Below are 27803 nucleotides of genomic sequence, written 5' to 3' on the forward strand. Positions count from 1 at the left end.
AAAAACGGCGAATGAAACAGGGTTTAGCGTATTACGCAGGGGCGAAACATGGACTGAATAGCGTGGAAAGCGGGTTATGCATGCTAAACAGAGACATCTCAATGCTGCACAGAGAGATATGTATTTACAAGACTTTTTAATGATGCATATAGAGATATACTGTTTACCCCTGTAAATGAAGTTGTACAAAGAATCAATTTCTAGTTGCCAGAAGAAGGAAAAAAAAGCGAGGGGCGCTCTTTATCATCATACATCGTTTGTGGGACTGCACACAGACACACACAGTCGGTTTGTTTGTTTGTCTGTCTATGTGTCTGTCTGCCTTTTCTGCTGTTTCTGCCACATGTCTGAATAAAGACCACCCCGGGTGACCAGGTCGGCATGTCTGGAGAGAGAGAGGGGGGGGGTTAGGTCAATGCCTGTGTGCAAATTCAGATCAATTATATTCATTCAGGACAATTGGTTGAGACACTGAGGACATGTATTCATTCAGATCAGAGGAGATGTGTTCCGGGGACAGAAGAAAAGGGACTATACGGTTCATAACTATTCCACAATCTCCGGATGCTATCAGAGTCTGGAGCTACAACTCCTTATATCTGAGTGATCTGCTTGTCATTTCCGTTCACAAAAATATATTGTAATATATCTTTCAAGCTTTTTTTTTATTATTATTTCCATTTCTGCTAAGCAGCAAGCTATAGATGCGTAGTTTCTATTTATATCAGGATACATTTGTGCGACTGTAAAGACAAAATGGAAGCGTGGAGGAGGCTCCACTTCCGCTTTATATTTTACTCATGATAGAGCTTCCGTTGCTCCAGACTGTATGACGGAAGCATTTATATTTTACTGATCAGAGCTTCCGTTGCTCCAGACTGTATGACGGAAGCATTTATATTTTACTGATCAGAGCTTCCGTTGCTCCAGACTGTATGACGGAAGCATTTATATTTTACTGATCAGAGCTTCTGTTGCTCCAGACTGTATGACGGAAGCATTTATATTTTACTGATCAGAGCTTCCGTTGCTCCAGACTGTATGACGGAAGCATTTATATTTTACTGATCAGAGCTTCCGTTGCTCCAGACTGTATGACGGAAGCATTTATATTTTACTGATCAGAGCTTCCGTTGCTCCAGACTGTATGACGGAAGCATTTATATTTTACTGATCAGAGCTTCCGTTGCTCCAGACTGTATGACGGAAGCATTTATATTTTTAGCTTTAGATCAGAGCATTTGAAAATTACGAGAGGCAACAGTCTGGCAACGCAAAACTAGGTTGATAACAACCTCTCCAATGCCGGCTGAACCTGACCCATACATTACATTCAGCGTGCACGCGCGCACGCACGCAGACGCACACACATCCTTACCTTCCTCTCTCTGCTATCTGTCCTTGATGAACCACCATGATCTGGTCTGCCTCTATGATGGTGGACAACCTGGAAGAACACGCACGCGCGCACGCACGCACGCACGCACGCACGCACGTACACACGCACGCACGCACGCACGCACGCCACACACACACACACACACACACACACACACACACACACACACACACACACACAGTACACACAAAGTACACACACACACACACACACACAAAGTACAACTGGCTATTATTTGATGTTAAACCCCACCCCAGCAGTGTGGTTGACCGATGCGTTTATTTACAGAAATAATAAAAAGAGAAATCCTGTCATTTAACATGCATCTCAATGGGCGAGAAGGACAACTTTGGTGGGGCAATTATGTTGCGATTCTGCGATTCAACGTTTTTTCCGATTCGATATCATCATTTGTTTTGTGAATGTGTTGCCCCCAAGTTACTTAGCTTTTTTTTATACTAGAACATTTAAAAAAAAACAGTTATACCCAATATAATAAACCATGAGGAGTAGAATCCTCCACTTCAATGCAGCCAGCTAACGTCAGTCCGTTTTTCTGACATGAAAATAAATTCATAGATACAATTTCAAAAATACAAAATTTTAAAAACAAATCCAAATAATCAATTACACTTTATAAACAAGGCCAAATAAACAACTATACTTTATAAACAAGGCCAAATAAACAACTAGCCTACACTATAGAAACAAGCCCAAATAAACAACTACACTTTAGAAACAAGTCCAAATAAACAACTACACTATAGAAACAAGTCCAAATAAACAACTACACTATAGAAACAAGTCCAAATAAACAACTACACTTTAGAAACAAGCCCAAATAAACAACTACACTATAGAAACAAGTCCAAATAAACAACTACACTATAGAAACAAGCCCAAATAAACAACTACACTTTAGAAACAAGCCCAAATAAACAACTACACTTTGGAAACAAGGCCAAATAAACAACTACACTTTAGAAACAAGCCCAAATAAACAACTACACTTTAGAAACAAGCCCAAATAAACAACTACACTTTAGAAACAAGCTCAAAGCTTCTTAAATAATAGTTTTAACTCTTGAGAGTGTAAAAAATAAAACATAGAGTTAAATTATTGTTAAACATCAGCATCACTTAATTGACAAGAAGTCCACACAATTAGAGAATGTAGAATAATTGTTATTTTGATCAACGTTTGCCTGTTATCTCTCCTAATGGTATACCGACCGATCAATAGAGCATGCACTGGACAAAAACATTCTACGTCTTGGGTTTCACTGCCTACGCTAAATCTAATCAAATGGTGGTCCATGTCTCAAATGCCCAATAAATAATGTTATGAGTGTATAGAAGTGAGATTAGTGAAAGATCAAAGAGCATCTGGCCTGTTAAAACCCACGACAGACATATGGTGTTATTGTTACTGGCGGATTAATCAACTGATTGATCAATACCTGGATTTATCTATACCAGAGAGAGAGAGAGAGAGAGAGAGAGAGAGAGAGAGAGAGAGAGAGAGAGAGAGAGAGAGAGAGAGAGAGAGAGAAAGCATGAAGACAAAAGGCAGATAAAGATGAAGATGAAGAGATTAAATACAAAGCTGATTATATGATGATGAGATGTGACCATGCACGTGAATGTGTTTTGTCACTGCAATCTATCTAATGCAGGGGCCAACACTGATGGTGGTACTGTACCACCTAAGGTGACCGTACATTTTTATATATTTTTGTATTCCTATACATTTATATTTTGGTATGATAACCCTTCCAAATCAGGAGCTTAACCCATTTTGACCTGAGATCAGATTCTAAAAATGTCTTCTACATCCTGACAGTTTTCTGAAAAAGCTATGTTTCTATGTCAGTCGTTCTTCGATTTTTCAAAAATAGCAGACCTACAAGTTCATAGCGCGCCACTCGGTGGCGCGCTATGAGCTTGTAGTTCTGCTATTTTTCAATAGCTAAAGCATAGCATAATGCTAACACCAAAAGGGGTTCCCGCCCAAAATGGCTTAATGCCAGTTATTATCGCAGTTATTACATGGCTTGGTTGAATGCTTGATTCTGATTGGTCAATCGCTGAATTCAGCGGTGAGTCATGTGTTGATAATGACCGCTCCGCTGTATTAACAGACCTCTGCCTATAATCAAACCCTCTGAGCACCAGCTGCGCGGCTGCGCCCCGCTTGATTTACTGTTGTTTCCAACATGACAGCCATGTAAACACACACACACACTAGTGACACACAATGTAATTTACAGCTAAACATTGCTCTCAAAAATGTTTTTGAAAACATTTGAGCGAGAAATAGACGAAGCAGTACCCGGAAATGGATTCTATTTGATCAACTCACTTCCTTGTTTTCCGACAGTGCTGCCTCCAGCCCTGCAGCTGGCCAGACGAGGCCAGCGCAAACTTATGGAATACTTTTTTTGTTGTGTTTTGGGTCAATGTATTAATTTATGTTAGGTAGCCATGTAATACGCGGGATAATATCTGGCTAGGTGGTCATTGTCGGGAGATAATTCACCGACAGGGAGTTTAACCACCTCGGCTTCACCTCGGTGGTTACACTCCCTTTACATTATCCCTTACTTATATGTGACCACACCACACCATAGACAACCTACTGTATATAGCAAGGTTATCCAAATGTCATTATGCTTTAAGTAGCTTGTGACGTGTCAAACTAGGGGGTTTTCATGATTCTGAATCCATTCCAAAGCATTAGTTTTGCACGAAAAGGGGGCCATAGCCTCACTGTATTGTTTATGCCCTGCCTTTCTTTTCTTTTTTGTGTAAAGCACTTTGAGCTGCATTTCATGTCATGAAAGATGCTATACAAATAAAGTTTTATTATTATTATTATTATTATTATTATTATTATTATTATTATTATTATTATTATTATTATTATTATTATTATTATTATTATAGCCGTCCTCACAAATGCGATGAGGTCACATTTGGGCACATTTGGGCGCCAGAAACGTTTACATGTCGGGAGCCATGCGGTACAACTACAAAGTCACAAAATGACATCCGAACTTTGGATGGCTGATATCCATACCTCGCAGAGAAAGAACTAAAGTAGCCTAGACTGGGGAAAGCCCAGATGACAGTCATGTGATGTCATGTCGTGTATGATGTCATAGTTACCTGTGTGCCACCACTATAGTGGTCCTGCCTCTGCACACGGAGGCCAGTGAGGCCTGGATGTTCCTCTCTGTCTCAGTGTCCAGGGACGAGGTGGCCTGTTGACCGTAACACCATTTACCCAGAGTGATTTACAGTAAGCAAGAGCAACACATGGTAATACGTCAAATACATAAAACAATTGTCATCAAGGATCATAAGCGAGCCTAACATCCGTCTAACAGCATTATATCTACACAATGAAGCTACACTATAGAATGCTAGAAGGCTGGCTATATGCGCGAGGCTAATGGAGTCCTATATGTCCACATAATATGCTATTCTAAATGACTTAACGTTAGCCTTGGTATATGCCTGCAAGATTGTCGAGGCTAAAGGCATGAGAGTTACCTCGTCCAATAGCACAATGCTGTGTTTTTACCTCGTCCAATAGGATGATGCGAGGGTCTTTGAGGATGGTCCTAGCGATAGCGACCCTCTGCTTCTCGCCCCCGCTCAGCTTCAAGCCTCGCTCCCCGACCTGTGTGTCATACCCTGAAGACACGCCCCCCCAGAGGTGTGTCATAGTCTGAAGACACGCCCCCGGAGGGGTGTCAGTCTGAAGACACGCCCCCCAGAGGTGTGTCATAGTCCTAAGACACGCCCCCCCCCCCAGAGGTGTGTCAGTCTGAAGACACACCCCCAGGGGTAGGGTAGGGATTTTTTTTTTGTCTAATGTAAATCTCAAAGAAAGATGTATAAGCAATGAGATTTTGTTTGTTTATGCTAGTTGTTTTCCTTCTGGTCCCAGACAGAGATCATCTAGTTGTCCTTCTGGTCCCAGTCAGAGACCACCTAGTTGTCCTTCTGGTCCCAGACAGAGACCATCTAGTTGTTTTCCTTCTGGTCCCAGACAGAGACCATCTAGTTGTTTTACTTCTGATCCCAGTCAGAGATCATCTAGTTGTTGTCCTTCTGGTCCCAGACAGAGACCATCTAGTTGTTTTCCTTCTGGTCCCAGACAGAGACCATCTAGTTGTCCTTCTGGTCCCAGTCAGAGACCATCTAGTTGTTTTCCTTCTGGTCCCAGACAGAGACCACCTAGTTGTCCTTCTGGTCCCAGACAGAGACCATCTAGTTGTTTTCCTTCTGGTCCCAGACAGAGACCATCTAGTTGTCCTTCTGGTCCCAGACAGAGACCATCTAGTTGTCCTTCTGGTCCCAGACAGAGATCATCTAGTTGTCCTTCTGGTCCCAGACAGAGACCATCTAGTTGTTTTCCTTCTGGTCCCATTCAGAGACCATCTAGTTGTTTTCCTTCTGGTCCCAGTCAGAGACCATCTAGTTGTTTTCCTTCTGGTCCCAGACAGAGACCATCTAGTTGTTTTCCTTCTGGTCCCAGTCAGATACCATCTAGTTGTTTTCCTTCTGGTCCCAGTCAGAGACCATCTAGTTGTTGTCCTTCTGGTCCCAGTCAGAGACCATCTAGTGGTTTTCCTTCTGGTCCCAGTCAGAGACCATCTAGTTGTTTTCCTTTTGGTCCCAGACAGAGACCATCTAGTTGTTTTACTTCTGATCCCAGTCAGAGATCATCTAGTTGTTGTCCTTCTGGTCCCAGACAGAGACCATCTAGTTGTTTTCCTTCTGGTCCCAGACAGAGACCATCTAGTTGTCCTTCTGGTCCCAGTCGGAGACCATCTAGTTGTTTTCCTTCTGGTCCCAGACAGAGACCACCTAGTTGTCCTTCTGGTCCCAGACAGAGACCATCTAGTTGTTTTCCTTCTGGTCCCAGACAGAGACCATATAGTTGTCCTTCTGGTCCCAGACAGAGACCATCTAGTTGTCCTTCTGGTCCCAGACAGAGATCATCTAGTTGTCCTTCTGGTCCCAGACAGAGACCATCTAGTTGTTTTCCTTCTGGTCCCATTCAGAGACCATCTAGTTGTTTTCCTTCTGGTCCCAGTCAGAGACCATCTAGTTGTTTTCCTTCTGGTCCCAGACAGAGACCATCTAGTTGTTTTCCTTCTGGTCCCAGTCAGATACCATCTAGTTGTTTTCCTTCTGGTCCCAGTCAGAGACCATCTAGTTGTTGTCCTTCTGGTCCCAGTCAGAGACCATCTAGTGGTTTTCCTTCTGGTCCCAGTCAGAGACCATCTAGTTGTTGTCCTTCTGGTCCCAGTCAGAGACCATCTAGTGGTTTTCCTTCTGGTCCCAGTCAGAGACCATCTAGTTGTTTTCCTTCTGGTCCCAGACAGAGACCATCTAGTTGTCCTTCTGGTCCCAGTCAGAGACCATCTAGTGGTTTTCCTTCTGGTCCCAGACAGAGACCATCTAGTTGTCCTTCTGGTCCCAGTCAGAGACCATCTAGTTGTTGTCCTTCTGGTCCCAGACAGAGATCATCAAACAATGACTAGTCACACTCAGAGGCGTGAAAGACACCTATGATGAAAACAAAGGAAATGCAACCTCCGCTATGCATGATGGAATAGGTGTCTGTAGTACTCTCTCTGAATGAGAGAGAGATACTCTTTAAGAGTTTTAACTTGACTTCAGTTATATAAGCTGTAGAACTGTATTCACGTTAATTAACCAATACATCATTATTTTGCTATGATTCCATGCTTTCATAAAAAGAAAAAACAAAAACACAATGATAGTCATTCTAATAAAAGTCATATTTTGCCTTTCAATAATAATAATAAAAAGGCAACACAACAGACTAGACTAGAGTGACATACATTAGGATATTTGCTATTGTGATATGGCATAAGTGTTATATAAAAATGTAAAGATCGGATCGGGAAAGATCGGTATCGGTATGTCTCAAAATCAGATGATCGGAATCGGATCGGGAGAAAAAAACGTGATCGGGACATCCCTACCCAGGGGCGTGTCATAGCCTGAAGATACGCCCCTAGTGGTGTGTCATAGCCTGAAGACACGCCCCCAGTGGTGGGAAAAGTACTCAGTCAGTTGATTCGTCATATCCATATGAGTGAAGCGGCCGGGATGACATGTTTATTTTTCAAACACAGATCTTATATGAGGCGATCTAAAATCCCCCCTATGGGGATTACAATGCAAATAAAAAGTGGATTTTGCGCCCTCTACCGATATTGACGTCAGACTTCGGTGCTCGTAGGTTTTGTTTTTGGCTAGGTGGCCCAGCCTTCATCCAATCAGGATAGAGAGGGGCCTTCCGCCAATCTTGATCGAGCGGGGGCGGGCCTTGGTGTGGGTGCTGTTGGCCTGTCGCATGTCCCCCGCCACTGTAGTGCGTGCATGTGCACATCTTGTTACCGGCGTGTACCGGTGGGTTTTTTCACTGAATCACTGAATGCTCCTTTAAGTAAATGTACTTAGTTAATTTCCACCCCCTGAAAAGACACCTCCTCCAACATGTGCGCACACACATGCACATGCACACGCACGCACGCGCACACACACACACACACACACACCCCTATACCTTGCGGCAGCTCCATTATCTTGGTGTGGATGTCAGCAGCGACAGCGGCTAGCTCCACCTCCTGGTGGCTGGCGGTAACGCGGCCGTACAGGATGTTGTTGGCCACGGTGTCGTTGAACAGGACACTGTCCTGGGGGACCACGCCCATGTGTGACCTCACAGAGCGCCTGCACACCTGAACACACACACACACACACACACACACACACACACACACACACACACACACACACACACACACACACACACACACACACACACACACACACACACACACACACACACACACACACACACACACACACACACACACACAGGTGAGAGTAGGAACACTTCATGACCATAGGTGAGAGTAGGAACACTTCATGACCATAGGTGAGAGTAGGAACACTTCATGACCATAGGTGAGAGTAGGACTACTTCATGACCATAGGTGACACTTCATGACCATAGGTGAGAGTAGGAACACTTCATGACCATAGGTGAGAGTAGGACCACTTCATGACCATAGGTGAGAGTAGGAACACTTCATGACCATAGAAGGTGAGAGTAGGAACACTTCATGACCATAGGTGAGAGTAGGAACACTTCATGACCATAGTAGGTGAGAGTAGGAACACTTCATGACCATAGTAGGTGAGAGTAGGAACACTTCATGACCATAGGTGAGAGTAGGAACACTTCATGACCATAGGTGAGAGTATAGGAACACTTCATGACCATAGGTGAGAGTAGGAACACTTCATGACCATAGGTGAGAGTAGGAACACTTCATGACCATAGGTGAGAGTAGGACCACTTCATGACCATAGGTGAGAGTAGGAACACTTCATGACCATAGGTGAGAGTAGGACCACTTCATGACCATAGGTGAGAGTAGGACCACTTCATGACCATAGGTGAGAGTAGGAACACTTCATGACCATAGGTGAGAGTAGGACCACTTCATGACCATAGGTGAGAGTAGGACCACTTCATGACCATAGGTGAGAGTAGGAACACTTCATGACCATAGGTGTGAGTATAGGACCACTTCATGACCATAGGTGAGAGTAGGAACACTTCATGACCATAGGTGAGAGTAGGACCACGTCATGACCATAGTTGAGAGTAGGACCACGTCATGACCATAGGTGAGAGTAGGACCACGTCATGACCATACAGTAGGTGAGAGTAGGAACACTTCATGACCATAGCTGAGAGTAGGAACGAAAGATTGCTCGGTAGACAGACGTCATAGTGTCTGAGCAAATCGGCTTGTTGTATATTTTCCGTCATGATGATGTACGAAGAGCACCCCTCACTTCACTCGGGTGTGATTTTCTTTTCTTTTAATAGATAATTTTTATCCCACGATTTTGCAACGCATTTTTTTCAACCCGTGTCAACTGTCTAATGTAATCCTGGGCACTTACACTTCTTCTGCCAACCTGGGGAGATCAACGGACTGACCTCATGCTTCCTCCTATGCATGAGGAGTCCAAGCTGCTTCTTTTCACCTGACAGGGGGAGAGTTTCCCCGTTTGGACGTAGTGCGTGGAGGGAACACGTTATTCCTGTGATTTCCTTTTACTGAATGGCTAAACTGAACGGCTAACGGTTAAAAATGTGAAGGAACCGATGCAGCAGTTTTCACCCATTACTGTATTATATTAAATAGCCTGCTGTACACGCACGCACGCACGCACGCACGCACGCAAATATATATAGTGTACAGTGTATGGATAGGGCTGTGAATCACAGCGCAACACATCGCATGTGAGCTGAAGGCAAAAAGTCAAGATTTCATGAAAATTAAAAAAACAAATGAATAATTAACTAGCCTGAGTGTGTACACGGACGCACACATGCACACACACACACAAGCACACACACATACACACACACGTAGACATCTGGAGTCTGGACCGGCGGTTTCATAATTCAGCAGCTTTTAGTATATTACTTATTCACTGTGCCACACACACACACACACACACACACACACACACACACACACACACACACACACTGTGGCAGGCAGTCATACGTGTGTAACAGCCGATTTGCAGCATCACTTTATGCACATTGTCCACGTTGTATATGCTCATTCAGGAGAGCATATAAGACAACCGTGTGCGTGCGTGCGTGACCGTGTGTGACCGTGTGTGTGTGTGTGTGTGTGTGTGTGTGTGTGTGTGTGTGTGTGTGTGTGTGCACCTTAGAGATGTCCTGTCCATCGATGAGAATCTGTCCACTCTGAGGGTCGTAGAACCTGAACAGTAGACGCAGGATGGTGGTCTTCCCTGAACCAGAGGGTCCTACCTATACACGCACGCACGCACGCACGCACGCACGCACGCACGCACGCACGCACGCACGCACGCAGCCCTAGTCTGTTATACAGCTGCATTGGTCATTATGCAGAGATAACAACACACCGCTGAATTCAGTGATCAGCCAATCACAATCAAGCATTAAACCAAGTTTATTATGATGACTCATCATGGATATTACGTTCATTATGATGACTCATCATGAATATTAAGTGTATTATAATGATGTCATGAATATGAAAGTGTTTAAACTAAACCTACCAGAGCTACAGTCTGCCCCGCCTCCACAGTGAAGGACACGCCCCTCAGAACCTCTGACCTATGCATGCACACGCACGCACGCACACACACACGCACGGACGCACACACACACGCACGCACGCCCACACACGCACGGATGCACACACACACATGTGCGCACACACACGCAGATATGAATGTGTACTAATTTACATCATTATAAAACAGGTTGGTCAAGTCACACAGGGAAGGAGCTCGAAACAAACCCGGTACCGGTACAGTACCCGGTATCAATAAGCTTTGGGCTTATCGAGTACCCGGTATCAATAAGCTTTGTGTTTATCGAGTATCCGGTACCAATAAGCTTTGGGCTCATCGAGTACCCGGTATCAATAAGCTCTGGGCTTATCGAGTACCCGGTATCAATAAGCTTTGGGCTTATCGAGTACCCGGTATCAATTAGCTTTGGGCTTATCGAGTACCCGGTATCAATAAGCTTTGGGCTTATCGAGTACCCGGTATCAATAAGCTTTGGGCTTATCGAGTACCCGGTATCAATAAGCTTTGGGCTTATCGAGCATGCGGGCGCGCGCGCGCACACACACACACACACACACACACACACACACACACACACACACACACACACACACACACACACACACACACACACACACACACACACACACACACACACACACACACACACACACACACACACACACAATACCTACTCAGGGACATAGCAGAAAGACACACTGTCAAACTGGACCCGACCTGAAGTCAGAACCAGGTCAACATCATCATCACCCTCTATCTGTGAGAGAGAGAGAGAGAGAGAGAGAGAGAGAGAGAGAGAGAGAAATATGTTTCCTATAGAACGTTGCAGTCCCGCCCCCTTTCATGACGACGCCAGGCCCAGGAAAGTTCCCAATGCATTTTTCCCATAGACATTTCAAAACGTATTTATTTAAAGACCTTATAAGCGTCGTACAAAGCTAACTCTTGTCGTGACAAATCATGACAACAAACTTTGGACCAAACAAATAATTACAAAGAAGAAAAACAACAAAAAAAGTGTTGTAACCTGCCGTTTTCTTCTTATTTCTAATTATTTGTTGAGCCCGAAGAATTGTGTTTGTTGTCATGATTTGTCACGACAAGAGTTGGCTTTGTCCACGGCGTAAACGTCTTCAAATAAATACTTTCTGAAAAGTCTATGAGGAAAATGAACGGGGATTTATTTTCCAGGTCTCTCGAGGGGGCGCTCTATAGATCATAATTTGTAAGAGAGATAATGTATGCTCTGCCATCCTTCCGGTCGTCCGTCCGTCCGTCCGTCCGTCCGTCCGTCCATCCATCCATCCATCCGTCCATCCATCCATATAGTGTTACCTCTGTATTCTCTGTCATCACAGTGAGCAGATTTTCCATGTCCACAAATGAACTCTGGATGAGTCTGAATACACACAAACACACATACTGTGAATAATCATAATAACATTACTCATAATAATTATTCATGCTGAGTACCATGTGTAGAGTACCTGCAGTAAGAGTATGTAGTATTTACGTGTACTCCAGTGTACATGTAGCATGTAGTAGTGTTTATGTATGGGTGAATGTTATGCAGTGTACTACTGTAGTACTACCTGTAGTATTTATGTGTACTCCAGTGTACTACATGTAGTAATAGATGTAGTATTTATGTGTACTACCTGTGTGTACTCCAGTGTACTATAGTAGTATTTATGTGTACTCCAGTGTACCTGTAGTACGTGCCAAACCAGTTGAGAGGAGTGTACAGCTGGATAATGTAGGTCCCAAACAGAACATAATCTCCAACCTGGAACACAACATAATCATATTATTGTTTACATTACAACACAACATAATCATATTATTGTTTACATTACAACACAACATGATCATATTATTGTTTACATTACAACACAACATAATCATATTATTGTTTACATTACAACACAACATAATCATATTATTGTTTGCATTACAACACAACATGATCATATTATTGTTTACATTACAACAACACAACATAATCATATTATTGTTTACATTACAACACAACATAATCATATTATTGTTTACATTACAACACAACATAATCATATTATTTTTTACATTACAACACAACATAATCATATTATTGTTTACATTACAACACAACATGATCATATTATTGTTTACATTACAACACAACATAATCATATTATTGTTTACATTACAACACAACATAATCATATTATTGTTTACATTACAACACAACATAATCATATTATTGTTTACATTACAACACAACATAATCATATTATTTTTACATTACAACACAACATAATCATATTATTTTTACATTACAACATAACATAATCATATTATTTTTACATTACAACACAACATGATCATATTATTGTTTACATTACAACACAACATAATCATATTATTTTTTACATTACAACACAACATGATCATATTATTGTTTACATTACAACACAACATGATCATATTATTTTTTACATTACAACACAACATAATCATATTATTGTTTACATTACAACACAACATGATCATATTATTGTTTACATTACAACACAACATAATCATATTATTGTTTACATTACAACACAACATAATCATATTATTGTTTACATTACAACACAACATAATCATATTATTTTTACATTACAACACAACATGATCATATTATTTTTTACATTACAACACAACATAATCATATTATTGTTTACATTACAACACAACATGATCATATTATTGTTTACATTACAACACAACATAATCATATTATTGTTTACATTACAACACAACATAATCATATTATTGTTTACATTACAACACAACATAATCATATTATTTTTACATTACAACACAACATAATCATATTATTGTTTACATTACAACACAACATAATCATATTATTGTTTACATTACAACACAACATAATCATATTATTTTTACATTAAAACATAACATAATTAAATTTTAATTTACATTACACTGCATTATGTAACTTTCCTCTTCTATCCCCGGATTTGAACTCATCTGTTTCCTGAGCAAGTGCAGACATTTTTACCATTGAGCAGAAAGAGCCTGTGTGCTTGCTCAGGGGATGAATTGATTATTATTTTGTGTCAGAGTTTCGAAGCGCTCGTTATCAGTAAAGCAACCTCCTGCTCTGCTTCCTCCCGGCATTATGTGCAAATTCAAAACAGGTGGTATAGGCCTACGTATGGGCTGTTGAGTGATAGTCAACGAGCACTTCCAAACTCCAGCACTTGGAAAAAAATCATCTGCAAGGAATTTCTTGACAGGAAGTAGCTCGCCTCATAACATGTCTACAGTGAATTTGTATTAAACAAACACTTTGAGGATAGAAAGAGGATAATTCAAGCTTTTCGTACAGCTGCAATGTTGATGAGTTTGCTGTTATTTAATACAATCAGATAGGACTGTTCTGTTTGGATGAATGGGCTGTCTATGGGAAGTTGCACCTATAGCACCTTGCTGGCAAGATGGCAGTCGTATGGTGTGCATATCCATATCGTCAATACCAAGGTATATGAAATGGAGGTAAGGTTACCAATGTCATTTTCGCTATCAGAGCTTGCTCCATTCACTGCTTTGTATTCATGTAACTTCCGGTGCGAAATTTGGCTCTCATGAAAGTGTCATGGCGCAGCACAGTCACGTGACCATGTCACTTCATTCTCTAAAGCCAAATTCCCATACCGCAACTTTCACACTCGCTCACTCCCCTCGCGTCCTCCACTCGCTCCTCGGCTCCGCCCCCAGTGAGGAGGAGTGGAGGAGGAGAGGATTCGATGCGAGGACAGAGTGGTGGAGACGGTGGAGTGGATTTGCCTCTAGAATCGGAATGTACTCCGCTGTCATTTCAAAGCGACGGCACATTCCGCGATCACTTATGACGTGAATCAATTCAATTCAATTCAAAGGGCTTTATTGGCATGGGAAAACATACGTTTACATTGCCAAAGCAAAAGTGGTGGAACAATACAGTGTCACACAGCTGGATCACTGGAACTCTGAACCCAGAGCCGTACAGTCTACAGAATAGACAATTCATTGTTGTGCATGTAACCGAGGCCAATGTGTATGTATTGGTAACATGTGCAACAAGGCTATTTATTCCTGAAATAGTGAATAAGCGCCAGGATGCGCACACTTTTATATTATATGATTGTGAATGTGAAGGGAATTCCTGACCTGCCCGCAGCCCGCGTTCCTTTTTGCTCGTATAAATAACCCCCCCCCCCCCCCCCCCCCCCTCGGACAGTCCCTCCTCCGACGGTCTTTGCAAATAACGGAGGACACTATAACAGGAATTATTATAGGTAGTCTCTCTGACTTACATATTCAGTTCAGTCCACATATAAATAAATACATATTTGTCACCGTCATTTATAGCAGTCTGTGCATTCAGGCATGCACAGAGAGAAATTAACTATAGATTTTGAGGTGCGCACAATATAGCCTACTTTTATTATGCTTATATCACACAACGCAATAAAGCCAGTGGCTTGTTGTGGTCCTTTCACTTTCACATAGGCTATAGGCTACTGTATCATTCTGAAGCTCTATTAATTCAGCGAAAATGTCTCTTCAACAAACAGCAAAGCTTTTTAGTTTAATGTGTGTGCGTGTGTGCGTGCATGTGTGTGTTGGTCAGCGACAGCGTCTCATCAGCCGCAGCGGCCGGCAGCTAGTGGATGGGGGGGGGGTGCATAGTATCGGGTTTCAAGCAGTGTTTTCTGTGCCACATGTGGAGGAGGCGGATTTATGTCACTGGAGAAGGAAAAAAACATGTACACGTGATGCGGAAATCCGCAGCGAGGAGACAACATACCCCACCGAGCCTGCACCTGATGTACACTCGCTCTATGCGGTCTCGGAGAGCCCACTCGGCTCCTCCACTCGACTCCACTCTCCTCCTCGGTGGAGCACTTTAACAATCGGAACGTTAACCATTTCCGGGTCAAGCTGGAATGACCCCGAGTGATCGAGTGGGAGTGAGCGAGTAGCCGAGATTTTGGGTATTGGAATTTGGCTTAAGCTTCTCAGCTTCCTTGGTCAATACAAGGAAGCTCTGAGAAGGAAGTGAAGTGGTCACGTGACTGGGCTGCGCCATGACACTTTCATGGACACTTTCATGGGAGCCAAACTACCCGGAAGTTTGGCAGAATGCACTGGAGTCAATGAGAGCTCAGTGACCAGCTCATGAACAAACATTATTTATGAACAATTGAGACCTTTTGTAAAGTAATCACTTCTGGAAAATAACAGAAGATATGTAACACATTATTGTCTGCTGTGTTGTTGTTATAAAAAAACGCCGGGACAACGCTCCACAGTCCACACGTCCCAAACTCTTCTCCCTTCTGGCTCCAAAACTATGGAATGCACTTCCCATCACAATCAGAACTGCAGCCTCACTCCCAATATTCCGCCGTAGTCTGAAAACCCACCTCTTCAGACTCCACCATGGCCCGTAGCACTTGCCCTAGATAGCACTTTATGTAGACTTAGATGGTATTTTAAACAGACGTAGACAGCACTAGAATTGCATTTTATGTAGTCATAGCACTTTATAGTAGGGGAGAACGGGGTAAGATGAGCCAGTGGGTAAGTTGAACCACCCCCTTTATCTAGAAAACTAGAAAACTGTGTTGCCATGTGACCTTAAATGTAGTAAACATCCATCATTTACACCTGACTGTGAAGTTGGGAAGCACATGAGGAAAGTAGTAAACATTCTTTTACACAAAAAACAGTTTTTTTGTCGGTCAAAGTCAAATTTCGACACATCATGTAAAATGACTGTTATACAAAGCAAAATGTACCTAGGTCTAAAATGTAATATCATACACGTTGATGATTTGCCAATGGATAGAACCATGTGAATCATTTAGCAAATAAATTGTCTGAAGTAGCTTATAGCTTATTCTAGTCATTGTTTTCTAAAATGAACCAATGTCCGGGGGTAAATTGAGTCAATGGGAATCACTATTCATATTTTTTTTATTAAGTCTTTGCTACTCAAATTATACTGAATGACCTTTAATTTGCATGTACATACTCATTTAAGAGAAGTTTGCAATATTGTATTAACAATATTGCAAATACAAGGTTCTGAATAACAAACTTTATTTAATTGTCTTAATATTGTTTAAATAATAAATAAACAAATAAGACTATTTGCAAAAGGGAAAACTGTTATTATATTATTATCGATAAGTGAATACATTATCTGTTCAAGTTTAAGCTTTTAACATTAAAATATCATGTGGTTCAACTTACCCCTCGACTTGGATCAACGTACCCCTTACCTGGGGCAAATTGAGTTATAGATGCTTACTCATCATTTCAATTGATATAAGACATCCTGAAATATGGGTAGATCATTAGATTTTACTGCCATCTCATTTTGCCTTGCTTCCAGGACAACTTAAGCAGAAAGTGATTCATCTTACCCCGTTCTCCCCTAGCCTGGCTAATACGCCAGACCGAATCAGCCGTTGGCAAAAAAAACTTTGCCTGCCGGCGGATTACGGTCTGGAGAGGCTCAATTGTACTCCCATTTCCTACACCTTAGAACTGGTGTGGCCAATCGGGACACGGTATGCAATATGGGCGGGCTTTGGTACAGTGTCGTTCAATGCTTGAGACCTTTGACTGATAGTAGCTCTGACCAATTGCGTCAAAGAGAAAATGTTTGAACCCGCCCCCCGGGAAACAAGATCCATACACAGCATCTCCAGACTCAAATACCACTGGCTTATTAGCCAGGCTAGTTCTCCCCTACACTTTATATAATATATAATATAGTATAGTATGTATAGTTTACATAGATACTCCACTGTTACGTTCTTAGCTTACGCATGTTTCATGATAACTACTTTTTATATATGTGATGTATGCCATGCTTTTTTGTTATTGCTTAATGTAAGTCGCTCTGGATTAAGAGCGTCTGCTAAATGCCTAAAATGTAAATTGTTATTCGATGTGTACACTGTGTAATTTTTGGTATGGTATCTAAAGAGCACAAAGTACCTTTCTGAACGCACCAAGTATCGCGAGACTTCCCACCGTTTCCTGTCTGGCAGCCAAATCTTGCGATACTTCGGAGCCAGAAACGATACCTGCTGCTGTTTAGATCCTCAGATAAAATGATATACTGTGCACTCTGTGCACATCGAAAAGTAAGTGATTAGAACAACCTGTGATATGTCTTCTGTTATTTTCCAGAAGTGATTACTTTACAAAAGGTCTCAATTGTTCATAAATATTGTTTGTTATGAACTGGTCCAGCCGGCTCCATTCACTGCCATGTATTCATTGCACTGCCGGTGTGAGTTTGGCTCCCATGAAAGTGTCCATGTGAAAGTGTCATGGCGCAGCCCAGTCACGTGACCACTTCCCTTCCTTCTCAGAGCTTCCTTGGTCAATTCAGTATTTTAGCTGTGACGTGGGCGCCCCCTCCTGAGATACATCCGGGTCCTACTTTGTGTCGCTTTTGTGTCCCCATAGAGTTATACTGTGACGTTCCGTCTGACTAAATCTGAGACGAAAACAACCACGAAAGTCTCATTTTACTGCTTTCCTCGCAACAACAAAGCTGCGCTCTCCCAAATCTGGCGGTGACAGGCCGTCTGCCCCACACGGAATACTATCGCCATTTTATTTCATTGTGTCAACTAAATCCTAATTAATGCAAACTAGATTCAACATACTCAAGCCTGCAAACATTCTAAATATGCCCCCGAAATATTTTACTGAGCAAATGGACTGTTACCACCTTCAATAATAATTATTGTCTCCACATCATTTTTTTTTGTCATAGACACTTGTACAAAACATTAATAATTCTACTCGAGTTGGAAGCATTAAGACCCATTTTAACCCTCAATGGCTTCCTTTCTGAAAAATAACGTCATTGTAAAAAGATTCACGCGTTTAGATATTCTATTTACAATGAGATGCGGACAGGAGCTGGTGCCACTTGGACCCGGACGTTACGTAGCACTACAAAATGACGTCGGACTTAAATACTGAATACCTGGAAGTGTCCCCTGTGTTACACCAGGTATTGTGTCCCATACCTGGAAGTGTCCCCTGTGTTACACCAGGTATTGTGTCCCATACCTGGAAGTGTCCCCTGTGTTACACCAGGTATTGTGTCCCATACCTGGAATTGTCCCTGCATCACCATGTAGGCACAGAGCAGCGATCCGGCCAGCAGACCTGAGCCGATGATCAGCGCCTGGGTTTGGTTCAGCAGCGCCAGGGAAGCATTGCTTTTCCATTCACTCTCCTGAAAACACACACGCACGCACGGACGGATACGCACGCACGCACGCTCGCACGCACGCACGCACGCACGCACGCACGCACGCACGCACGCACGCACACACAGGAAGAATAGATGGACAGCTTACTTCTGCATTTAGGTGATGTATTAACACATAGCACATGATCAAGCTCGCGGCGAAACGCACCGTGATAATAAATCACTTAACCCATTTAGGCCTGAGCAAAGATTTGAGTTAAAAACTGAGTGAAAGAATATATATTCAAACATTTGCGCCACATTTTCACGATTTTTCAAAAATAGCAAGACCTACAAGCTCATAGCGCGCCACTCGGTGGCGCGCTATGAGCTTGTAGATCTGCTATTTTTCAATAGCTAAATTATAACATAATGTTTAAAACACCAAAAGGGGTTCCCGCCCAAAATGGGTGTTTAATGCCGTCAGTAGACGACACATCTTCTCATAGGAACCCCTACTAATTGCTCCCGATGTGCAGGTTGGTGCCTTGCATGGTTTCCTCCACCATCGGTGTGTGAATGTGTGAATGTATAATGCACAGTCTCTGTAAAGCTCCATGTGTGTGTGTGTGTGTGTGTGTGTGTGTGTGTGTGTGTGTGTGTGTGTGTGTGTGTGTGTATATAATGAACAATCTCTGTAAAGCTGTATGACTCTGTGTGTGTGTGTGTGTGTGTGTGTGTGTGTGTGTGTGTGTGTGTGTGTGTGTGTGTGTGTGTGTGTGTGTGTGTGTGTGTGTGTGTGTGTGTGTGTGTGTGTGTGTGTGTGTGCGCGCGTGCGCGTGCACGTGTGTGTGAATGGGTGAATGTAATGCACAATCTCTGTAAAGCTGTATGACTCTCTCTGTATGTGTGTGTGTGTGTGTGTGTGTGTGTGTGTGTGTGTGTGTGTGTGTGTGTGTGTGTGTGTGTGTGTGTGTGTGTGCGCGCGTGTGAATGGGTGAATGTAATGCACAATCTATGCTGATTGATTTATTGATTGATTGATTGATTGATTGATTGATTGATTGATTGATTGATTGATTGAACAGATTGAAGAACTGTGGACGACACCATAAAGCATTACACTTGTTTACAATAGGGTCCACCATGTTCAATTATAAAGGTGTGTGAATGTGTGGTTGCTGATTAACTGTTACTCTTTCTTTTTTCACACTGACATCTACAACAGAAGAAAAATAAAGAGTAACAGTACATCAGCAACCACAATGAATACATGTAGAGCATTATCGCCATCTGGTGGCCGTGCATGAACACAAACTGTCACAGACATTATGAAGATCTCTGTTCGCCTATACCTTGGTGATACAGACTACACAGTCCAACAGATTAGTCCCCCTAGGCCTGGGCCGTGACTCAGCGGTCCAGGCACCTTGGCTGGTAATCCAGTCTGGCAGTGTGCCGCGGGTTCGACTCCCGATCCCGACGGCCTTTACTGCATGTCTTCCCCCACCTATCTCCCCATTTCCTGTCAGCCTACTGTCTGTCCCTCCATAAAATATATAAAATAAAGGCGAAAGCCACAAAAAAACATTAAAAAAAAAAAAAAAAGATTAGTCCCCCTAATGTTCATGATAAAATACCACCCATTTTTTCCTACTCAGTCTGTGTCTCATAGGAGGGCTGTGAGCTGGTCAGAAACCCGTCCACCAGTGACATCATCGTTAGGGCCGATTCATACCCCTATTTTAGAGCCGAATAAAAGTCGGTTCGGCTCTGTAGAGCCTACAATGTGACGTCATTTGAGGTTCGGGGGGGCGGGTACCGTCCTAAAGTCGGCTCTTCTGACGAGCCGAAATCATTTCGGCACTACAGTGCCGAAACAGCGGTAAAATAGGAGTATGAATCGGCTCTTAGGAAGATTTTTTAAACAAATATTTCGATGTTTATTATCGTGAGAACGATGGATTCCATTTTCGCATTAATTGCAACTTTTCAGGACTAGAAAGCCTGCAGTTTCTATTGGCTTGTATTCATTAAGACATGCGAATCCCTTGACTCCTTCAAAACCGCTCTCAAAGGGCACCTACGGATGGCTGCAATTCGAAACTGGCCCCCGTAAAATCTGAATCCCCCCCCACCGCCCCCCCCCCTTTTTCCCCTCACTGTATATATTTATTTTCCCTTTTTACCTCCTTTATGATGAATTCCTGTTCTGTCTATAGAAGTGTCTATTTGTACGTCTCTAAATGTTTTGATGATTTGAACATGGTGGACCCTATTGGAAACAAGTGTAATGCTTAATTGGGTCGTCCACTCACAGTTAACAGCCTTTGTATTGAGTTTGTGCTTGAAATGTACTGTAATTCTGCAAACTGTTAATAAATTCTTCAATCAATCAATCAAAAACCATCGATGACGGGTTTCTGAACTACCCACAGCCCCTCCTATGAGACACAGACTGAGAAGAAATTGTGCTAAATAGATTTATAGATAGATGTATAGATCCTCACCTGGTAGATGACCTATGACCTATGACCTCACCTGGTACTTGAGGATCTGCTTCTCAAAGCAGCGAGCTTCGTACTCCTCTGCACCGTAATATTTGACCTGGAAGTGGAAACACCAGACGTCTTAAAGGGAGAGTATACTCAAGGACTGTCTAAAGAGGACGAGACGCGAAGACCGTACGGGCGACGCCATGTTGCTTATGGTGCTCCATGGAAGGAAAGAAACATGCGCCTCGTCCTCTTTAGACAGTCCTTGAGTATACTCAAGTATTCTCAACATTCGTCATATTCACACGGCGGCCATTTTGCTCTTCGGTCATACTTGAGCGCCCCCCGGTGGCAGGGTGGAGTTACTAGTGTTACTTGGACACTCAGGCATGAAGGAAGCATGAGTTCATGTCCGTTGCTCTCCCCATGTCCCCCATATATGGGGACTAGGTTGGCGGAGGGTGTGTAGAGTCCAGGATCACATTAGATAATTGACACAGGGGTGAAAAATGGGTTACAAAATCGTGGACAGACAGACAGACAGACAGACAGACAGACAGACAGACAGACAGACAGACAGACAGACAGACAGGTCCTCTTACCGTCTCAAAGTTGAGCAGAGAGTCCAGAGCTCTGGCCTTGGCCTGGTTGTCCTCGTCATTCATCTGTCTTCTGAACCTGGACCTCCACTCTGTCAGCAGGATGGTGCTCACTGAGGACAGAGAGACAGACTGTCAGACTGTCTTATTAATACTGCACGTTTTCCGTTCCCGATCCAATCCCGATACCACAATTCCTGTGTTAGCCAATACCGAATACTGATACCATGCAGTGTTGTGATCTCGTGTTGTGTTTATAGCTATCTAGCTATATATCTCATGTTGTGTTTATGGCAGACTCCTCAGTCAAATGTGCACTTGCAGTTTGGGCAACTCGAAAGCAAACTCCACATGTTCCAACAGTATATTTACCTGCCATAGGGTGTCGGATCGGTGGTTAGACTGGCATATTCGCCAATACCGATATGACCCGATATATGACAAAAGGGCCGATACCGATACAGTATCGGGACATCTCTAGTTAATAATAATCAATCAATCAATCAATCAATCAATCAATCAAATAAATGAACTCACGGAGGTAGAGTGTCATGCAGAGCAGAATGATGAGACCAAACCAGACGTTGAAGTAGGAGACAAAGTAGATGATGGCGATGATGATGTCCACCATGGTAGGACAGATACTGAACACCACGTAGCTGGGGGAGAGAGAGAGAGAGACATCTACTGAACACCACGTAACTAGAGAGAGAGAGAGAGAGAGAGAGAGAGAGAGAGAGAGACACACACACACACACACACACACACCTCCTGCTTCAAAAGACCACACACACACACACACACACACCTCCTGCTTCAAAAGACACATATGCATTATAAACACTGTGTGAACCACAGTGGCCAATGAGGTGAATTGTCTCCCGATTAAAGAAATAAATAAAAGACAAAGACATATTTTGACTTGCATTCCAAACGGGTCCAGAGCAGCCAATAAGGGCTAGGGAGGAGGTGTCCTACCTTACCTGAGCAGGTTGCTGATGGAGGAGGTATAAGGCCTCGATCACACCTAAAAAACATTTGTCTTGTCCGTGTTTAATGGCCGCCCCAATGCATTTCCAATGGAAGTCACATGGTTTGACCAAACATTTCTGTTTGATGCAGCCATCGAACACAGCCAATACGGGGCTAGGGAGGAGGTGTCCTACCTTACCTGAGCAGGTTGTTGATAGAGGAGGTTCTATTTACCTGAGCAGGTTGTTGATAGAGGAGGTTCCCCGGTCGACGCTCCTCAGCACCTCCCCGGTGCTGCGGTCCAGGTGCCATCGCAGGGACAGCAGGTGGAGGTGGGACAGGAGGCGCACCTGTTTGGGACATATACTGTATGAGGGCGCAGTATGAAATATAGTCTGAATATATGAGACTTGTATTTTCTGTAAAGTCACTTAGTAGAATAGTGGTAGATTTTCTTTTGCTTGTTTCTAAAGTGTAGTTTATTGGTGATTTTTGTTGTATACTGTATTTGGGTTAGGGTCAATGTGTAGATATGCTCTCCGCAAACCTTTTAAAAAAACCCTCACTGACTTTAAAAGCCATTCTAGGCGGGAACCCTTTTTGGTGTTTTAAGCATTATGTTATGCTTTAGCTATTTAAAAATAGCAGATCTACAAGCTCATAGCGAGCTTGTAGGTCTGCTATTTTTGAAAAATCGTGAAAATGTGGCGCAAGTCTTTGAATATAAGGTTTTAAACTCAAATCTTTGCTTCTGTGGGGGGGTCCCTGGAACAACATATTTCCAGATTGGGGTCGGCGGCCAATTACATATAATTCTGGGGGTCCTTGACATGAAATGGTTTGAGACATATTTCAGAAAACTGTCAGGATTTAGAAGGCATTTGTAGAATCGTCCTCAGGTCTAAATGGGTTAAACCCACCCCCCTCACCTCCCAACGACTTGTACAAATTCTACTACAGATTTCAGGCGCAGAGAAAATCTCTCGCCAGAACATTATTTAGGCTACTATTCTCTGCCTAGTATCTGATCGCGACTTGAATGGCCCCGAGTCGGCTACGCGTACTTCACAACGTTCGACACGCCTCCGTCGCAATCTAGTCCATATAGTTATAGGTCTAGTCCGCAGTTTGTAGGCGAGAGGCACTTCTGCGTTGGCCACAGAAGCGGGGGCGTGGTTATAAGCACAACCCGTGTAGGATTTAGAATGTCGCAGTGGGCAAACTGTTGAACTGTGTGTACCTGAACGCCCCTAGTGGTGAACTGCTGCACGCGCGTCCACAGGAAGTGACGGAGGTTACTGATGAAGCCTGACGTGCCTGGAGACAGGAAATGATGCCATCATCATCATTTATTATAATGAGCATTAGTGAGGACCAATGATAATGAAGACATGTTGGAAAGGGGTGTGGCTCACCTGCCCCTCCCCCCTGCAGGAACTTGAGCAGCGTGTAGACACACACAGTGAGGACCAGGGAGGACCACCCACTTCCTGTTGACAACTCATTCACTGCACACGCACACACACGCACACGCAGGCACACACGCACACGCACACGCACACGCACACGGACAAACAGTTTAGGCCTACTAGTCGACTAGTCTTTTTTATAAATATTTGTACATTTAAAAACTGTGTACATTGGGGGGGGGGGGGGGGGGGGGGGGGGGAATAAATACATATTGTTTTTTCTTTTTTTTCTTATCAAATAGTCAACTAGTACCAACAAGGTAGACTAGTGGATTTACTAGTCGACTAGTTGCTTAATGCCCTAGCACACATGTAGGCATTCAAAATTCAAAAGAATATGGAAAATTGGGAGTGAGTCTGATTGCAATGCGAAGTTCATTCCATAGTTTTTGAGCCAGGAGGGAGAAGAGTCTGGGATATGTGTGGACAGTGTCTGGGATATGTGTGGACAGTGTCTCTGTCTGTCTGTCTGTCTGTCTGTCTGTCTTTATAATAAATTATGATGAATAATGGGCCAAAGAAAAAAAATTGGCTCGTTGCGACACCTTGACACATGTGTGTCAAATGTGTGAAGACCACTGCTCTGCTCACCCACCGATGTTCCTGGAGTAGACGGGGACCAGCACGTTCACCACCCTCTCGGCCCCCAGGAGCCCCAGACACAGCAGCACGCGGCCCCGCAGCGCCGCGCTGCCCGGGGGCCACACGTACGGAGCCAGGAGACGCACCTTCCTAGTCCAGGTGGACGCTGGGGCGGCGGCGGCCGGCCGCCCACCTCCTCCCTGGTGGGCGGTCCCTGGCTGGTCCAATAGCGGGGAGTGTCATGTGCGGAGAAGTGGGTTACTTATTGTGCTAAGGACGTGTATATATACAGGTCTTCTCTGATAAAACACCCCATTCGACTGGTATCATGTATTGAATCGGCAAAATCATCCGTTATCAGCACGTTGGAATGGTGCCAAAATGTCTATACTGGCATCCTCACTGTTCAGTATGTCATTATCTGCGATTGTAGCATTGTCATTATCACTGATGTCCTGACGGAGGCGCGCCGTGTTTGGTGGCCTTGAGCTGCGAAGGCCACCAGACCCGACTCAGCGCCGTCCGAGTTACGTCCTGATAGGCAGAGAATAGTATATATTAGTAGCTCCTAGTTCCATGCACCGACAATAGTTGGAAATGACACGTCCACCAGGGGGAAACCTTGACCAGGCTATGTGGTGAGGATGCCAGTATGGACATTTTGGCACCATTCAAACGTGCTGATAACGGATGATTTCGCCATTCCAATGCAGAGATAACGGTCGAATCCGCTGGATAAAACCGGGATGTGCCTTAATTGGAAGTGTACATGTCTTTACTTAGGTCTTTTAAAATTATATAAAACGGGATCGCTGTAATCCATTTTATTTATTTTTTTACAGCTCCCGTTGCTAGGCAACGATTGCTCAGCGCTCCCGGAGATGTTTTGCGCTGCATGCATAATGCATAATGCTTTGGTGCGAAACCAACCTGGTGTCCTAAACCTCATTTAAATAAGATCCAACATTTCATTCAAAAGACTGTGACTAAAACTGAATCAAAGTGTTCATAGCTTAGTTTTTACTTCATGTTTTTCACCCGTCGGCAAACATTTTTCGTCGTAGTTTCAGTCGAAGGAAATTAAACATAATTTGAACATACCTCAACGTGCACGTGTGTTGCTCCTTGTGTCCTGAAGGGGGCACTGTGAGCCATGTGTTCGCCCTTCACTTTAAAATGTAAGTGACATTCGATTGGTTTGTTGAAACATTTCATTGTATTTTAGGTCATTAGCTCCGGATAGATAAGGGCTCTGGATAGATAAGGGTTCTTATGCTTTTGGTGCAGCGTTCAGTGTGTCTTAACCCATTTAGACCTGAGGACGATTCTACAAATGCCTTCTAAATCCTGACAGTTTTCTATATCAGTGGTTGTGTAGGGCGTCCCCCACCTGAAAATATGTTGTTCCAGGGACCACCCCAGAAGCAAACACATGAGTTAAAACGTCCGCTGTGAAAGAATATATATTCAAAGATTTGCGCCACATTTTCACGATTTTTCAAAAATAGCAGACCCACAAGCTCGTAGCGCGGCACTCGGTGCAGCGCTACGAGCTTGTAGATCTTCTATTTTTCAATAGCTAAAGTTTATAATAATGGTTAAAACACCAAAAGGGGTTCCCGTCCAAAATAGGTTAATAGACCAATGCGGGATTCACAATCCCTTCCGCACTTCACACAGGGTAATAAGACTGATGCTGGTGTGTCTTGATGGTTTTTGGGCCTTGTTCTTTCGACCTCAGTCTCTTTGCCACGGACTGCTGGGCGAGCAGGATCTGAAGGTTCGGAGAGCACTTGCCTGGAAAGCATATGGGAGAAGACCTTAAGAGGCGGCTGTTCATCATAGCTACTGTGTGGAGTCAGTACTGCTGGAAAGGGCCGAGACATGGACCCTCACAGTGGAGTCAGTACTGCTGTATGGGGCCGAGACATGGACCCTCACACAGTACAACAGGAAAAAGCCCTGGATGGAGTCTACACAAGAATGCTACGAATGGCACTAGGTGTCACCTCATTGACAGACCGCATCAGAAATGTGGTCCTCTATGGGGACCTACCACGGGCCACGGACAAAGTCAGAGAGAGAAGGATGAGGCTGGCAGGGCACTGTGTCAGTCAGGCACCCAGAACTTGTGGCAAGTAAATTGACCCTATATGGCAGCCAACCCAGGGCAAAGCCAGGTGGGGAAAGAAGCGTACCACCTAATGTAGACGTTCTGCGACACGACATCTTGGCTGACAACACTGCAGAGCTCAAGAACCTGATGTTGGATAGGAAATTGTGGAGGGCAACGATCCAGGAATAGGCCTATCTCAAAGCCCCCTTTCCACGCCCACTTCCGGTAGATAGTGGTGTCATTTAACATTAGGCATTTACACTTTTTTTCTCTGGAGAATATTTCGTCTGCGCGAAAAATGAAAGCCTGGATTTACGCATGGGCTGCACTGGCCTAAACGTGGGAGTCAACCCTAACGCGTAGGCGTCGCTTCAAATGATGTGACGTCAGGGCTCTGAGCGGTGTGCACCCCTCAAAATAACACTGTGAGGAAATCATTACCAGTGGAACTTCAAACGAGGCTATGCGAGGAAAATGAGGAGAATGGCTGAATAACCCACCACACCGTCTAAGAAACAAACCAACGTGTGCCGTCCGTTAGAATGGTATACTCCAGCAACCAGTGGTTTCTGCTTCTGGTCGACACAATAACAGTGCTGCACTGGGTGGGGGAGGAGAGACCGGGGCTGACGGACAGATCGGTGAACCAATCAGGGTGTCGCGCAAATCTGAGCCGTGGC

The 27803-nt window shown here is 43.6% G+C and overlaps 1 protein-coding gene across 1 annotated transcript; it reads right to left on the reverse strand.

Annotated features, from left to right (window-relative positions):
- Nucleotides 1-277: 277 nt before the first annotated feature.
- Nucleotides 278-26162, reverse strand: LOC306935517 (ATP-binding cassette sub-family B member 6-like; the record flags this gene model as incomplete). The annotated part of the gene is made up of 19 exons (XM_079518618.1): nucleotides 278-385; nucleotides 1379-1447; nucleotides 4568-4662; nucleotides 4986-5098; nucleotides 8013-8187; nucleotides 10212-10316; nucleotides 10589-10646; nucleotides 11302-11384; nucleotides 11963-12026; nucleotides 12337-12413; nucleotides 18810-18935; nucleotides 21432-21497; nucleotides 21988-22097; nucleotides 22522-22643; nucleotides 23191-23306; nucleotides 24197-24273; nucleotides 24372-24464; nucleotides 25021-25225; nucleotides 26109-26162. The coding sequence occupies 19 exons, from the start codon at nucleotides 26160-26162 to the stop codon at nucleotides 307-309; spliced, it is 1887 nt and encodes a 628-aa protein (XP_079374744.1). The 3' UTR covers nucleotides 278-306.
- Between the last annotated feature and the right edge of the window lie 1641 nt (nucleotides 26163-27803).

Source organism: Electrona antarctica, assembly GCF_951216825.1.
Source record: "Electrona antarctica genome assembly, chromosome: 13".
Classification (NCBI taxonomy): Eukaryota; Metazoa; Chordata; class Actinopteri; order Myctophiformes; family Myctophidae; genus Electrona; species Electrona antarctica.